We start from the raw sequence: 16,078 nt of genomic DNA, 5'->3' as shown, positions 1-16,078 counted from the left end.
CAGAGGTACCAGGGAGCGAGCTCTTTATAGAAACAAATGGTGGAAACAGTCAAGTGCATTACCTTTTATTTCTCTGGTATGATAATTTTGTGAATGATCATTTTGTGATTATTTTATTTTGCTGTTAGGCTGATGCAATACTGTACTGTGCACGGTGAAGCTTCCTTCTCCACTGATATTCCTGAAGTCATGATTGAAGATGCAGATGATGCTGAAGATTTTTCCTCTCCGCTGGAGACTAGACAAGCAGACACTCAGAAAACAGAGGGAAGTCCTGGTTTGAAATCTGTCCTTTCCTCCGGGCGCAGTCCCAACTGTGAATCTTCCGAAAAGCCTGTGGTTACTTTTAAAGAGAACATTAAACCCCAGGAGGTAAACCGTGAGGTGCCAGCTCGGAGTTACACAAGAACAGTCAATGCTATTAAAGAGCAGAGAGACTTTAATAAGGGAAATAATGTAATTGCTAACAAGAAGGATATAACCAGTAAACGGAAGACTGAACCCAAGAAGGTCAGTACTGACAAGGTGCAAGAACCAGCAAAACAGAGTATTGCTGTGCAGGTAGGTACTACATATCGGAACAAAGTAATGGCTGCTAAAACTTCCCAATGTTGTGTGTCTTTTTTTTATCGAGAAGATTTTGTTTAACCTTCCTGTCCTTTGCAGGTGAAAACGCCAGTCTCTGAGGCAAGGAAAACGCCAGTGACTCCAACATCAAGTCCGAGCACCAACACACAGTTCATACCTATTCACCACCCTGGAGCCTTTCCACCTTTGCCTAGTCGACCAGGTTTGTCATACAATTATTATTATTTTTTTTTTTTATACATTTCAGTAAATGTGTCTTGGTATTGGTTTATCTGTTAATAACCCTGCACTCCAAGGATCCTGACTGGCTACACTTCTTCTTTTTCTGCAGGATTTCCTCCTCCTGCCTATGTCATCCCTCCTGTGGCATTCTCAATGAGTTCTGGGTATACCTTTCCTCCTGGAGTCAATGTTCCTGGATCTTTCCTGCAGCCTTCATCTCATTCTTCTGCTGGGAGTCAGGGGCCTCCAGGGAAACAGTCCCACATTCCTTATAGTCAGCAGCGGCCATCGGGCCCTGGGACACCTAACCAAGGAGCTCTTGGTAACCAGCTGCCTGGCCAATCACAGCCACAGTCAAGTTCTCCAACTCAATCAAGCACACCCACTTCAGCACAGCTGCAGATCCAAGTTATGGCACAGCAGCAGCAGTCGCCGACTAAACCTATACAGTCACTTGGAAAGAACCCACAGCACCACCCCTCTCTCCAACAGGTATCAGTCTTTATAATTTTATATTCATTGAAATCCATTTCTAGACCAGGACTCTCAAAGCTCCCGTCTCAATAAAGAGTCTGAGTGCATACTCCACTACCACTCCATTCATTGTCAATGGCAGGGCCATAGATAGCTGAGAACTGTACATGCCTTTCTTTGTTACTCCCAAAAACCATGAATGGAGTGACAATAAAGTATACAGGCTGCTGCTCCATTCATATGGGAGCTTTTCAAAGTCAGAGACTTATCCCATAGTCTGTGCATCTGGAATAAATGTCCACGGTTGCAAAACCCCTATTAACTGATGTCATAAAGTCTATTAAAGTGGAGTATTTTTTTGTAATTTTTTGTCATATATGCAAATTAGCAGCCAGTGACCACATGGCAGGGCGAAAAACCTCAAGCGTGTAAAGTTTCCATCCCTTGTCACTGCTGAATTTTAAATGCTGCTGTGCAGTGTGGTGTAATGGATGCCCCCCTTTTCTGTGGGCGCTTGAGGTGAGGAGCCCCCTTTTCTGTGTGCGCTTGTGGGGAGGGGCCTCCTTTTCTGTGGTCACTAGAGGTCAGTAGTCCTCCTTTTCTGTGGTCACTAGAGGGGAGGGGGCCTCCTTTTCTGTGGTCACTAGAGGGGAGGGGCCTCCTTTTCTGTGGTCACTAGAGGGGAGGGGCCTCCTTTTCTGTGGTCACTAGAGGGGAGTTGCCTCCTTTTCTTTGGTCACTAGAGGGGAGTTGCCTCCTTTTCTTTGGTCACTAGAGGGGAGTTGCCTCCTTTTTTGTGGGCACTAGAGGGGAGGGGCCTCCTTTTTTTGTGGGCACTTAGTTACAATATGTGAGTGTTTCAGGGATTGTCTCCTCACAAACACTTATGGCAGTAAGTGTATTATGTCTTCAAAGTCTACTAGTTGATAAAATTGTCTAAATCAGTGTTTCCCAACCAGGGTGCCTCCAGCTGTTGCATAACTACAACTCCCCAGCATGCCCGGACAGCCAACGGCTGGCCGGGCATGCTACGAGTTGTAGTTCTGCAACAGTGGGGGGGCTTCCTGGGTGGCAAACACTGGTCTAAATGCATGGATTTAGTCTTTTTGTAATGTTGGTTTTATGTGTGTTTTAGTACCAGCAGAATGTAGACACACCTAAGCAGTTATGGAACTCTCCTCAAGTCCCAAACTCTCTTGGAAAGCTTCTGCCCCCCATGAAACAAAACTATTTCATGGATGGCCGTCTACCCACTGAACCTCTGAGCATGTTGGAGCAGTGCCTACAGCATCCAGTCATGCAGCAGCAACAGCCGCTGGAGAAGAAGATGAAGTCTTTCCCCATGGACGCCTACAACCAGAACTCTTCTGAGATGAAGATGTCCGACTTCTACTGGGGGGAACAGACCTCCTACAACCTAAATGACAACCGCGCTCTATTAGCACAGCAGTCGATCAATAACCAAAGGGGCAAACGCCAACTAGCAGCTGGCTATCGTTCAGGGCAGGATTCTATGACAAGATTGCCGTTTGAGGTAGGATTCAATTTATTTGGAGAAAAGCCATTTAATTCCATATAGTGCAATAATCTATTCACTCTGATTCTCCATATTACCTTTTGTGCGGTTTTTACGTTTGAGTGAGTGGCTTTCCTGGGTTTCTGGTTCTTTTCTCTTTTTTTTTTTTCTTTTCTTTTTCTTTTCTTTTCTTGCATATTTCATTGGGATTGCAGTAAAGTGACAGCGCTGTAATGTCTACCACAGTATGCCTTTACAGCCAATTTTTTTCATTACTCCGGTGCATCTAAAATACACACGAGACAACTTTACAATAGGCTTTGATTAAAGGGTAACGATCATCAAAAATGTTTTTGATATAGTGTAGATCAAGCCTATCTTTCTAATTGTTTTGTATTAAAAATGTTGCATGCTTAGTTTATTTTTTATTTTTAAAAAAGTTACCACTAGGGGTCTCACTAGCAACCTTATGTACTGATTTCGGACTCATGCCGACCTGCCGGCATGAGTCCGAAATCAGACTGCAGGCAGGACACAGGCGAGCTCAGTGCTGCTCCCCACCTGTCAATGAGACAAGCGGGAACGAGCACTGTGCTCATTAATCAGCAGGGCGCGCTCCTGACTCTTGCCTGAGCCCCGGCAGGCATCAGATGAAGTCGCGCCTGCCGGGACATGCCCACTTCCTCCTTTGGAACTGGACAGCCTACTGAGCTACCAAAGACATTAATAAACAGGTATTTTCAGGGGGTTTTGAATAAAAAAAAAAGGACTGGGTTAGATCATATCCTAGTCCAGTGTTTCCCAACCAGGGTGCCTCCATGTGTTGCAAAACTACAAGGCATGTTGGGAGTTGTGGTTTTGCAACATCTGGAGGCCCCCTGTTTGGGAAACACTGGACTAGTCTCTCATCTTCCTACTTTGTGAACTGTAAGGGGCAGATAGAGAGTATAACGACAGAATTCGATGACGCTGGGTTCTTTTTGTATTGTATTCTGTTACTATGGAGACTCCTAGTTCTGCAGAGGACCTGTAGAATTTTTTTTAACGATTACTATATCTACGGTGAAGCAACGCTGGAAAAGAAGAACACGTTACTTTGTGGACATGAATAGCTGATAACATTATAAATGAACAGCGCTGTCATTTTAGTGCAAGACCTTGCATGTGGTATTTTATATTGTACTTGTATTCTATTCTATATACTTTGTATAACCTCTTCTTCTTTCGTACTATCTCTATTTTATTTTTCTGCTTTTTTTTTTTCTTTCCTTCTCTTTCTACCCTGTTTATTTCTGCCTGTCTCTTATTAGGAACCCAAGCGTTCCCCTCTCCTTCCCCCGGACCTGTTAAAGAGTCTGGCTGCTCTAGAGGAGGAGGAAGAGCTGGCTTTCTCCCCTCCTCCTGATCTTTACCCAGCTCTGCTCGGCCCCCTGGCCACACTCCCTGGACGAAGCCTCTTTGTATGTATTCTGTGTGGTGCGCTTCTCCCTGCTTTTTAATGATGTCTCTTTGAAGGAGCTGGTGTATTAATTCTCATTGCAATACTAATATTCTTTTATTCTGATGTCTTTATAGAACTGAATGGGATTTTTTTTTGTCTCTCTTCCACTGGCCAGGTTAAAGGGGTACTCCGGTGAAAAACTATTTTTTTTCCCCCAATATCAACTGGCTCCAGAAAGTTAAACAGATGTGTAAATTAAAACAAAAGGACACATTTTGATCAAAAAGTGCGCTGAGAGACTCCATTTTTTGACAAAGAGTGCTGTTGCAACTTTCTTTTTTGTACATAGATGTGTAAATTACTTCAATGAAAAAAAAATAATAATCTTAATCCTACCATTACTTATCTGCTGCTGAAGTTGAGTTGTTCTTTTCAGTCTGACCACAGTGCTCTCTGCTGACACCGCCTGGAGAGGTTTGCTATGGGGAATTGCTGCTACTCTTGACAGTTCCTGAGACACAGGTGTCAGCAGAGAGCACTGTGGTCAGACTGTAAATAACAACTCAACTTCAGCAGCTGATAACTAATGGTAGGATTAAGATTATTATTATTTTTTATAATTTTTTTTAAAGTAATTTACAAATCTGTTTAACTTTCCGGAGCCAGTTGATTGGTTTTTCACCGGAGTACCCCATTAACATCTTGCCTTGCCGATCCTGTAAATCCAGTAAAGTACAGGAGCCCCACTGCACTACCATATCTGTCCAGTGTGCAGCTGTATTGGCGGGTTCGTTTTCCTTCTGTGGGACACACTTGTCACTCCAGTTAAATCATCTGAAAGTGAGAGCCGAACAAAGAGGCCATAATGAAAATCGCTCCAGGGATTTTCAGACACTGGGGAAAGATCTTGGCATAAATATAGTAGTTTGTAAATATAATAAAAAAAAAAAAATGTATCGTGCACACTCACCATAACTAGTCGTACAGCGACATTTGATTTATTTCAGCTCAGCTACATCTATGTTTTGTGACACTTATTTAATCATGTGATCACCAATTATGACCCTCTTAAAAGTTTCATGGCTTAATGCAGTGTTTCCTAAACCAGGGTGCCTCCAGCTGTTGCAAAACTACAACTCCCAGCATGCCCGGACAGCCGTTGGCTGTTCGGGCATGCTGGGAGATGTAGTTTTGCAACAGCTGGAGGCACCCTGGTTTAGGAAACACTGGCTTAATGTGTCAAAAGAAAGTCAGTCCTGGGTCAGCTGACTTCCTGTGAACTATAAGTGACATAATCTCCTATAAGAGCACACGTCATATCTCACGGACCCCTCCCCTCTCAGATCTGTATACTGTTGCATTTTCTGTGGAATCAGGATATATAGTAGTTATACACCTCCCTTGAGGCTGTGTTCACACATTGCCTTTCTTGCTGAATGTTTTTTTTTTTTCTTCTTCTTCCTTTTTTAAGGGCGGGTCAGACATGCCATGCTGCATATTTTCTGCTGTTGATTTTGCTACCAATTGACTTTATTGGGTAGGAAAATACACAGCAGCAGATACACCACAAAATACGGCATGTGATTGACCCGACCCTAAATGTGATTGACCCGACCCTAAATGGGATTGACCCGACCCTAAATGGGATTGACCCGACCCTAAATGTGATTTCCCCAAAATCGCTTCAAAAAGGTGCTATTTTACTGCAATTTTGAAAAATTACAGCAGAAACAGCCACAATGCAGTAAAAGTGTGTAACAAAATGCTGTAGAAATTTTACATATCTCCACAGCCTGAAGACTTTAAATCTTTATAAAATCAAATAACTTTAGCCTTATGACAATAAAAAAAAAAATGCACTTGGAATAAGAAAACCTGTTAATAGTGTGAACTTCCCTTAAAGGGGTACTTCGGTTGAAAACTATTTTATTTTAGGTCAACTGGTGCCAGAAAGTTAGACAGATTTGTAAATGACTTCTATAAAAAAATCTTAATCCTTCCAGTACTTATCAGCTGCAGCATGATCCACAGGAAGTTGTGTAGTTATTTTCGGTCTGACCACCGTGCTCTCTGCTGCCACCTCTGTCCATGTCAGGAACTGTCCAGAGTAGGAGCAAATTCCCTTAGCAAACGTCTCCTGCTCTGAACAGTTCCTGACATGGACAGAGGTGTCAGTAGAGAGCACGGTGGTCAGACAGAAATAGATAAAAAAAATTCAAAAAGAAAAGCACTTCCTATGGAGCATATAGCAGCTGATACATACTGGAAGGATTAAGGTTTTTTAACAGAAGTAATTTCCAAATCTGTATAACTGTCTGGCACCAGTTGATTTAAAATATACTGCTCAAAAAAAATAAAGGGAACACTTAAACAACACAATGTAACTCCAAGTCAATGACACTTCTGTGAAATCACACTGTCCACTCAGGAAGCAACACTGATTGGCAATCAATTTCACATACTGTTGTGCAAATGGAATGGACAATGGGTGGAAATTATAAGCAATTAGCAAGACCCCCCCCCCCCCCAATAAAGGAGTGGTTCTGCAGGTGGTTGCAACAGACCACTGCTCAGTTCCTATGCTTCCTGGCTAGTGTTTTGGTACTTTTGAATGATGGCAGTGCTTTCTTTTGTGTGGGTTGTAGACTCCGTCTCAAGGTACCACTAAAGTGGCTCAGGTAGTGCAGCTCATCCAGGATGGCACATCAATACGAGCTGTGGCAAGAAGGTTTACCGTGTCTGTCAGCATAATGTCCAGAGCATGGAGGCTACCAGGAGACAGGCCTGTACATCAGGAGACGTGGAGGAGGCCGTAGGAGGGCAACAACCCAGCAGCAGGACTGCTACCTCAGTCTTTGTGCAAGGAGGAGCAGGAGGAGCACTGCCAGAGCCCTGCAAAATTACCTCCAGCAGGCGACAAATGTGCATGTGTTCACTCAAACGGTCAGAAACGGACTCCATGAGGCTGGCATGAGGGCCTGATGTCCACACGTGGGGGTTGTACTTACAGCCCAACACCGTGCAGGACGTTTGACATTTGCCAGAGAACACCAAGATTGGCAAATTTGCCACTGGCGCCCTGTGCTCTTCACAGATGAAAGCAGGTTCACACTGAACACATGTGACACGTGACAGAGTCTGGAGATGCCGTGGAGAACGTTCTGCTGCCTGCAACATCCACCAGCATGACCGGTTTGGCAGTGGGTCAGTAATGGTGTGGGTTGGCATTTCTTTGGCAGCCCTCCATGTGCTTGCCAGAGGTAGCCTGACTGCCATTAGGTACCGAGATGAGATCCTCAGACCCCTTGTGAGACCATTTGCTGGTGGGGTTGGCCCTGGGTTCCTCCTAATGCAAGACAATGCTAGACCTCATGTGGCTGGAGTGTGTCAGCAGTTCCTGCAAGAGGAAGGCATTGATGCTATGGACTGGCCCGCCCGTTCCCCAGACCTGAATCCGATTGATCACATCTGGGACATCGTGTCTCGCTCCATCCACCACACACTGTCCAGGAGTTGGCGGATGCTTTAGTCCAGGTCTGGGAGGACATCCCTCAGGAGACCATCCTCCACCTCATCAGGATCATGCCCAGGCATTGTAGGGAGGTCATACAGGCACGTGGAGGCCACGCACGCTACTGAGCCTCATTTTTACTTGTTTTAAGGACATTACATCAAAGTTGGATCAGCCTGTAGTGTGGTTTTCCACTTTGATTTTGAGTGTGACTCCATATCCAGACCTCCATGGGTTGATAATTTTGATCATTTTTGAGTGATTTTGTTGTCAGCACATTCAACTATGTAAAGACGAAAGTATTTCATACGATTAGTTCATTCATTCAGAATGATGTGTTCTCTCTAGGATGTGTTATCTTAGTGTTCCCTTTATTTTTCTGAGCAGTGTAAATTGTTTTCCACCAGAGTACTCCTTTAACCCACCTATGAGTCTAATGAGTTAACCTGGTTAAACTCCAGGACTAGCAGTTAAGTTAGATGAACAGGTGCAATGATCAAATGCCACAGCCAGAGGATTCATAGGAAATGTAGGCAGTATTAGAGAACCATGTCAGTGATTAACTTACATTCAAACTATAGCCTATCCCATGCCTGCCACATCAGCTAAAACTGGTAAGCACAAGAACCTCTACTTTATTCTATAATAATAGCTTATGCTGCACTGTGAAAGCAAAATAAAATCATGCAGTGCTTTAATGTTTGTTTTTTTTTGTGTTCCCCCAAAGATAAGCTTATCACAGGGAGCGGTGTTCGATGTTACTGGAGCTTTACATGGATTCCATTGAAACTGTCCGTTTATTGCAATGTTTCCCAACTAGGGTGTCTCCAGCTGTTGCAAAACTACAACTCCCAGCATGCCCGGACAGCCTTCGGCTGTCCGGGCATGCTGGGAGTTGTAGTTTTGCAACAGCTGGAGGCAACCTGGTTGGGAAACACTGCTATAATGTATGGAGAGGCTAGTCCTCCAGAGCAGGTTTTGTAATCCCAATAACCCCCTGATTCTATTTCACTAAAGCATCGAATACAATTTTGTTTGCTCACATTTACATATATATGTACAAAAAAAGGAAAATCTCTTAAATGATGACAGCAGAAGCATACAAACCATGTTGGCTAGATCTAGCTAGACCAGTGGTCTCAAACTGCGCCCCTCCAGATGTTGCAAAACTTCAACTCCCAGCATGCCCAGACAGCCCTTGGCTTGTCCGGGCATGCTGGGAGTTGAAGTTTTGCAACATCTGGAGGGCCACAGTTTGAGACCATGGAGCTAGACATAGGTAGTGTGTTTCTACAAAGGCTGCCTTGATGGGTACGTGCTGTTCCCTGCCTCCACAGTTACATGTTGGTAGCAGATTGCACTTTGGTCTGGCAGTAAATTGTCTCTCTTTCTTTTGGAGAAGTCTCTTCTGGAAAAGCCATCTGAGCTGATATCCCAGCCCCCCTCTTTCCTCTCGCTCACTGGATTTTCACTGAGCCAGGTAAGGGAGGGTATGGAGAGCCGCTTATAGAGGTGACAGGCGTTGTACTTGACATCTGTTCACATTCTCTGCTCTAATGCTGTATTCTATTTTCTTTACAGGAAAGGTTCCCTAGCAACAGCGTCTTTAATGATGTATACAACAAGTCACCGTGCAGTAGCACAAAGTCTGAAGTGTGCGCTCCCATAGGACAGCAAGAGACCTCTCTGTATTCTCTGTTTGAGGGTAAACCCTGGTCTCCATCTCTTCCAGCAAGCTCAGGTAAGTGGAATCATTAAGATCAAATGTCTGCATCATTGACAAAATAATAGGGGTTTTTTCCTAGCATTATATCAATGCCATCACTTGCTGATTGAGCGGGGGGGCTCGCGCGCGCAACTTCAATCATTAAAGTTCATGAGAACGAAGAGACCAAGGACACTTCTGCACTTTCTGCACAGCAACAAGTATTGTGCAGGTACTGCAGCTCAGACCTATTCATTTGAATGAGGCCAAGTGAGGCCTTTATAACAGAGAGATGCAGGCAGTCCTACAGCCCTGCCGTACTTAGGACCCTCAACAATTCAATGATATGCCTTGATGTGCAGTGACAACAAAATCCCCTTTCTTATTGAGCCTTCATCTAGACTTCCATATGTACCATCAGATTTTCAGGCCAGAGATGGGAAATATCTTTTTATTGTTTTTCTGACTTTGGCTTAAAGGGGTACTCCGCCCCTAGACATCTTATTCCCTATCCAAAGGATAGTGGATAAGATGTCAGATCGCTAGGGGTCCTGCCGCTGGGAATCCCTGCGATATTTACTGCGATGCCGCAGACATCCGGTGCATGGAGCGAACTTGGCTCTGTGCCGGATGAATGGCGATGCAGGGCAGAGGCTTATATTGTCACGGCCATGCCCCCTTAATGCAAGTCTATTGGAGGGGGCATGATGTCCGTCACACCCCCTCCCTTAGGCTTGCATTGAGGGGGTGTGGCCGTGATGTCACAAGCCTCTGGCGCAGCACCGAGTGCTCAAAACAAACGTCGGGTGCAGCAGGGAGATCGTGGGGTTCCCCAATGGCGGGACCTCCGCGATCAGACATCTGATCTCCTATCCTTTGGATAAAGGATAAGATGTCTAGGGGCGGAGAACCCCTTTTAACTACAGTGGCAGTTAAAAAAAATAAAAATAATAATCCTGGGTAGAAACCTAGCCTCATACTAATAACACATTATGGTTTACTCTGTATTGTCTTGATCTGATGGTTGTAATATGACCCTAAAAACCTGTCCTTTCACACAAAAAAACTGTATTGTTAATTCTTATTGGCTTTCTGTATTAAGATAGATAGATAGAGAGGGATATATATATATCTATCTATTACGTAATAATTTTTAGTTCAGATTTAAAATGTTTTATTATTGGATCATTTTGATTTCCAAATTTTTTTTTCTGTAGCAGAAATTTGTGATCCAAATGACTTAAAGGAGTATTCCAGCGCAAATTAATTTATCCCCTATCCAAAGGATAGGGGATAAGTTATAGATCGCGGGGGGGTCCGAGCGCTGGGGCCTCCCGAAATCTCCTGGACGGGGCCCCGGCAGTCTGCAGGAAGTGAAGTTTCGTCCCCAGCAGAAAGCCGCGGCAGACACTCCCCCTCCATGTATGTCTATGGGGCACATGGAGGGGGCATGTCGGCTGCCGCGTCATGCGGGGCCGGAACGCCCCCTTTCCAGCATACTGCTGCTGCCCCGTCCAGGAGATCCCGGGGGCAGCAGCAGAACTCGGACCCCCCGCGATCTATAACTTATCCCCCATCCTTCAGATAGGGGATAAATTATATTGCACTACAGATCTCCTTTACCAGTATGTTCTTGCGATTTAATTCCTATACAGTGGATTCCTTATAGGCATGCTTGTCCTTAATTTGTCTTCTAGATCATTCAACACCAGCCAGTCAGTCACCTCATTCTTCAAACCCGAGCAGCTTACCAAGCTCTCCTCCCACCCATAACCATGCAGCTCAGCCTTTCTCCAACTTTGGGCCTATAGGAACCCCAGACAACCGCGATCGGCGTGGTGCTGACCGATGGAAGACTGACAAGCCAGGTAGTCACTTTGAATTGACCCATTGCAGGCTGACAACTCTGTGCCTCGAGAACATTTTTACCTAACACTTCATTTTTATTTTTCTCGTTTTTCTTCCTGCCTAGCGATGGGGGGCTTTGGCCTGGACTACTTGTCTGTGGCCTCGTCATCGGAGAACAGCTGGCGCCATATAAATAATTCCAGCAGTGCTAATGCTTGGGCGGCTCAAAGCAATGTAAGAGAGGACTCCTCTGCTGCCCTCATGGAGAGCTTGAAGGTGTGTGCCCATGTTGGATTTACAATATGCATATCGGGCCTTATGAAAGTAAAGACAATGGAGTGGGAAAGGTTGTCGGCCCCTCTTTATTACAGGAAGCGTAAACAGCTTAACTGCCCGTGTATTGCACAGAGTGAAGTCTAAAGTCTTTACGAGGAACCAGATAATACTTAAATGGTATGTTCACACGTGCGGGTTTCCTGCTGCGTATTTGAAAGTGGGCGGGCTCTACTCAGCTGTCTGCAGCAGATTTTCCGCGGCGGAGTTTACGCTGCGGAAAATCCGCCGCAGTCCCTACTAACTTCAGTGGGGCTTGCCGCGGATTTTCCGCAGCATAAATTCCGCCACTGAAAATCTGCTGCGGACAGCCAAGAAGAGCCCGCCGTCTTTCAAATACACAGCAGGAAACCCGCAAAAAAATTTGCCCGTGTGAACGTATCCTAAATCTATGTTTCCCCACCAGTGTGCCTCCAGCTGTTGCAATACTACAACTCCCAACATGCCTGAACATCCTTCGGCTGGACGCACACTAGTTGGGAACCACTATTTTAGATGCAAAGTTAAGCAATATATAATTGGCTGATCAACTTACCCAGCTCATCTTTCCTAGAGCAGTGTTTCCCAACCAGGGTGACTCCAGCTGTTGCAAAACTACAACTCCCAGTATGCCAAGACAGCCTTCGGCTGTCTGGGCATTCTGGAAGTTGTAGTTTTGCAACAGCTGGAGGCACCCTGGTTGGGAAACACTGTCCTAGAGGGTCAGGGAATAACCCCTTCACTGCAAAACTTCATCAGTAGAGGCACAATGTACTGCCAGTTTACAGTACAGTTTCTCCCGCATGATCCAGTGCACCACAACAATATTACCAGTAGAGGGCACAGTTGGACCACAAAGCTGAACGGCAGGGTTCATACTAAACCATGGACGCTGATAATATACACAACTCTTAATATTTTATGCTGCAGCAGAAGTTACTTTACTTTTCCTGTCTGCCTTGGAAAAGCTTAGATCTTCCCTTGTTTTAAACTAACAAATGCATTCTCCATGGACTGATACATTTCTAATGAAAATACCCGTCTCTAACATCATAGTGGTGATTTCTAGATGGCCATAAATAATGAAAATATCATGCCGATCTCTATGGTAACTTACAATAAGTAAATTCCTTATTTTTTTGCTATTTGGACTTTTGTTTTGTTTTTTAGGAACTTTTTAAAGGGAAAACCATTATGATTTGCAAAAAAAAAAAAAAAAAAAAAAAAAAAACATTTTGATAACCTTTGAATAATTTGCTATTCCAAATTAATGGAGGCATGAAAATATGAGCCGATGTCGCTAGTGTTACGTTATGAACAAACTATATATTGCAAGCTATATAATGCCTGTGGAGGCCTTTACTACAGAAATATAATCTTCATATAACCTTTTGGGACTGTAATGTTAAAGGGGTATTCCAGGAAAAAAAAATATATTTTTTTATATATATCAACTGGCTCCAGAAAGTTAAACAGATTTGTAAATTACTTCTATTAAAAAATCTTAATCCTTTCAATAATTATCAGCTGCTGAAGTTGAGTTGTTGTTTTCTGTTTGGCAACAGTGCTCTCTGCTGACATCTCTGCTTGTCTCTGGAACTGCACAGAGTAGAAGAGGTTTGCTATGGGGATTTGCTTCTACTCTTGGCAGTTCCCGAGACTCGTGTCACCAGAGAGCACTTAGACAGAAAAGAACAACTCAACTTCAGCAGCTCATAAGTACTGAAAGGGTTAAGATTTTAATAGAAGTAATGTACAAATCTGTAAAATTTTCTGGAGCCAGTTGATATATAAAAAATAAATAAATAAATTTCCTGGATAACCCCTTTAAGTTTAGGTGACTAACCCGCTGGTTTCATATGTGTTTGGGGTGTTACCTCTTCTCCACTAACCATTAGGACGGGTTCACACTACAGAATTTCCAACCGGAATTCATTCCGCTGCATGAAGGTTAACATGCAGGTTTTCTGTTAACCCATTCACACTGTAGAATTTTCTGGTCGGAGTTTCAGAATCCGTGCCGCAGACATTGCCGTCTATCGGGAAGGCAATGTCCATGTGGTCCTAGCATCAGCTGAATCGGTCATTGCTGGCCGCCCTCCGAATCTCCATCTGGATTTTGTCTGGCCGGAAGTTGCAAAGTCTGAACCCAGTCCATATTACAATCCTACAGTACCATTGCTCTGCAGCCAGCTGTTAGGTTTTAAGTTTTTGATTTTGGGATATATAAAATTGTCCTGATGAAATCGTACCAAATTTTAGGATCCATAAAAAAAAAAAAATTTAAATGTAAATCTTAAACCACCCTGTGGCAATGTTTTGCATTGTTTAACATACACAAGACACAGACCGTTCCCTATGCTATGGCATCAGCTGGAATCCTGAGGTTGCTCATAATGGAGTTTTGAGGGGTCATCTTCTTGTGTAATGGGCTTTTGAAAATAAATTTCTACTCCTAGAATACATTTTTCTGAATAATTATTTTCCTTGATCTTAGAAAAATACATTTGTTTGCCCTTGTTTGACTTTGCTGACTGTGCGTTTTCTTCTTAGTCTATTTGGTCAACCACAATGATGCATCCTGGCCCATCAGCCCTGGAACAGCTCCTGATGCAGCAGAAGGAGAAGCAGCAGAGAGGACAAGGATCACTCAATCCTCCGCACTGAAAGAGAAGGGGAGAAGAACCCAGTGACATACATGGCATGATTGGTCAGCAGCACAGGACAGGATAATGTCCTGAGCCCTGAGGAGGGCAGCCCTCTCTCCCCCCTCACCGATCTGGGGGGGAGCACATGTGGGGGAGCGTCCAGCGTATCCCACCAAATCTGAAAACCCCTGCCCGCAGGCGACCAAGTTACCTGACGGACACAGCAGGAAGTTCCCATCCAGAGGGAGCTTGGGACTTCATAAGTATGGGGGAAAAGGGGTAACGTGCCCCCATCTTTCTCGTCATTTGTGCATGCCTCTCACAGCACCCCCTGAACCTCTGCCTAACACACGGATAGGAAATATCCCCAGAAGTGCAAGGCAGGCGGGGGCAATAAGAACTCTCCCCTCAGTTGTAATGAGTTTTATGGCTCCGTTTCTAGGTGGCGGGTGCACAAGGAACACCCCCACATCCAATTTACAACCGAATATCAGTAACTATCTCCATTAGTCGAGACGGAGGAATCGGTCCCCTCTTACCTACCAGCTTGTGCTGGCTGAGGGAGGTGTGATTGAATGGGTGGCTTTTTCTTCCCCACTCGAAGGGGAATGGGTGAGGGGTTGTGTGTCTGTCACAGTTATGAATGCTAGCTTGTTCCCATTGAGTGTCCTTAAACTACTTTGGTGTCTGTCCTTCCCTGCCTGCTTTATTGTCATGTGTGTTTGTGTGTGCGCTCAATGTCCGCCCCCAAAGAGTATTGCAGGATGGATGGTGGCATACTAGGGGAGTTGCTTTTATGATGGGGCAGAACATAGAATAAATAGAGCCTGGCTGTACAGCCTCCCCATGGTTCTAGCTAGACTACAGCTAAAATATTTCCTCTCCCCCCGTATTAGCCTGCCTCTGTGCGAAGTCCCTTCCATCTGGCAGAGGGGCAACCGAAGTGTAGGATCAAGTTGCAATACTAGGTGCAAGTGCCAGAGCTCATAGCACAAGGCAAGAACAGGAATTGTTCTGTCCTCTACACTGCTCCAGCAACATAAAGAGCATTGCGCGCAAGCAGTGAGAGAGCTGGGATGTTTGTGGTGAGCAAGATGAACACATGATCTAGTGGAATTATGGTGAAAATGAGCATGAGTGCCTCACGTGCCCACCTGGAAGGAACAAGAAATGGTTCTTCTATGTAGAGTCATCACACAGGTCACCTGTGTGTGTGCTTTTGTGTATGTCGAGGGTACCATCTGGTGTCCCAGCACGTTTACCACCTCATGCATTGAACATACACCTAACACACAGTTTGGGGCCAGATGTTTGTGTAGAGCTAAGGATTCTCTCAGAAGAAGCCAGTTCTTTTTGGGGATAAAATATAAACAAAGAGGTGGCAAGGTGCCACTTTGGCTATCCTTTTAGCAGGATCTAGAGTGTGGAGACCCCTACTCACTCCCACCCTTCCCTTGTGTTCTTGTGTGAGCACTGTCTGCTCAGATCTGCTTTACCATTAATAAACTCATCTTCTCTACAACCAGCTGCCTATTTTTTATTTATTTATTTTTTGCCTAAAGAATAAGGTTAACTTTGCACTAAACTCATATATTTGTAGTGCATCCAGAAGTGGCATTAGCATGAGGAGATGCAAGGAGTAGTATTCTATTGTAAATGAATGCACTGAAAGTTATTGGAAGAAGAGTATTGTTGCTTTTTCTATGCCCATCTGAAAATCTAGAACAGGACTTCTTAAAGGGTTATTCCAGCAAAAGACATCTCCTATCCAAAGGATAGGGGATAAGATGTCTGATCGTGGGGGCCTGCCGCT

The 16,078-nt window shown here is 44.5% G+C and overlaps 1 protein-coding gene across 7 annotated transcripts in view; it reads left to right on the top strand.

Moving 5' to 3' along the window:
• Nucleotides 1-15,787, top strand: part of SMG7 (SMG7 nonsense mediated mRNA decay factor) — a 76,227-nt gene extending 60,440 nt beyond the window's left edge. For 3 of the 7 annotated variants that reach the window (XM_056531871.1, XM_056531867.1, XM_056531870.1), the window contains exons 14-23: nt 129-561; nt 667-790; nt 920-1,302; nt 2,420-2,818; nt 4,111-4,260; nt 9,152-9,232; nt 9,334-9,493; nt 11,155-11,325; nt 11,430-11,581; nt 14,171-15,787. In XM_056531871.1, the coding sequence (XP_056387846.1) occupies nt 129-561; nt 667-790; nt 920-1,302; nt 2,420-2,818; nt 4,111-4,260; nt 9,152-9,232; nt 9,334-9,493; nt 11,155-11,325; nt 11,430-11,581; nt 14,171-14,284 (2,167 nt within the window). In that variant the 3' untranslated portion in view covers nt 14,285-15,787. The remainder of the gene's footprint in view (nt 1-128; nt 562-666; nt 791-919; nt 1,303-2,419; nt 2,819-4,110; nt 4,261-9,151; nt 9,233-9,333; nt 9,494-11,154; nt 11,326-11,429; nt 11,582-14,170) is intronic. The other 4 variants (XM_056531868.1, XM_056531873.1, XM_056531872.1 and 1 more) reach the window with 4 other exon arrangements.
• Nucleotides 15,788-16,078: the final 291 nt, after the last annotated feature.

Source organism: Hyla sarda, chromosome 7, assembly GCF_029499605.1.
Source record: "Hyla sarda isolate aHylSar1 chromosome 7, aHylSar1.hap1, whole genome shotgun sequence".
Classification (NCBI taxonomy): Eukaryota; Metazoa; Chordata; class Amphibia; order Anura; family Hylidae; genus Hyla; species Hyla sarda.
Note: the sequence above shows the minus strand (reverse complement) of the source record. Positions and strands in the feature narration are given on the sequence as shown.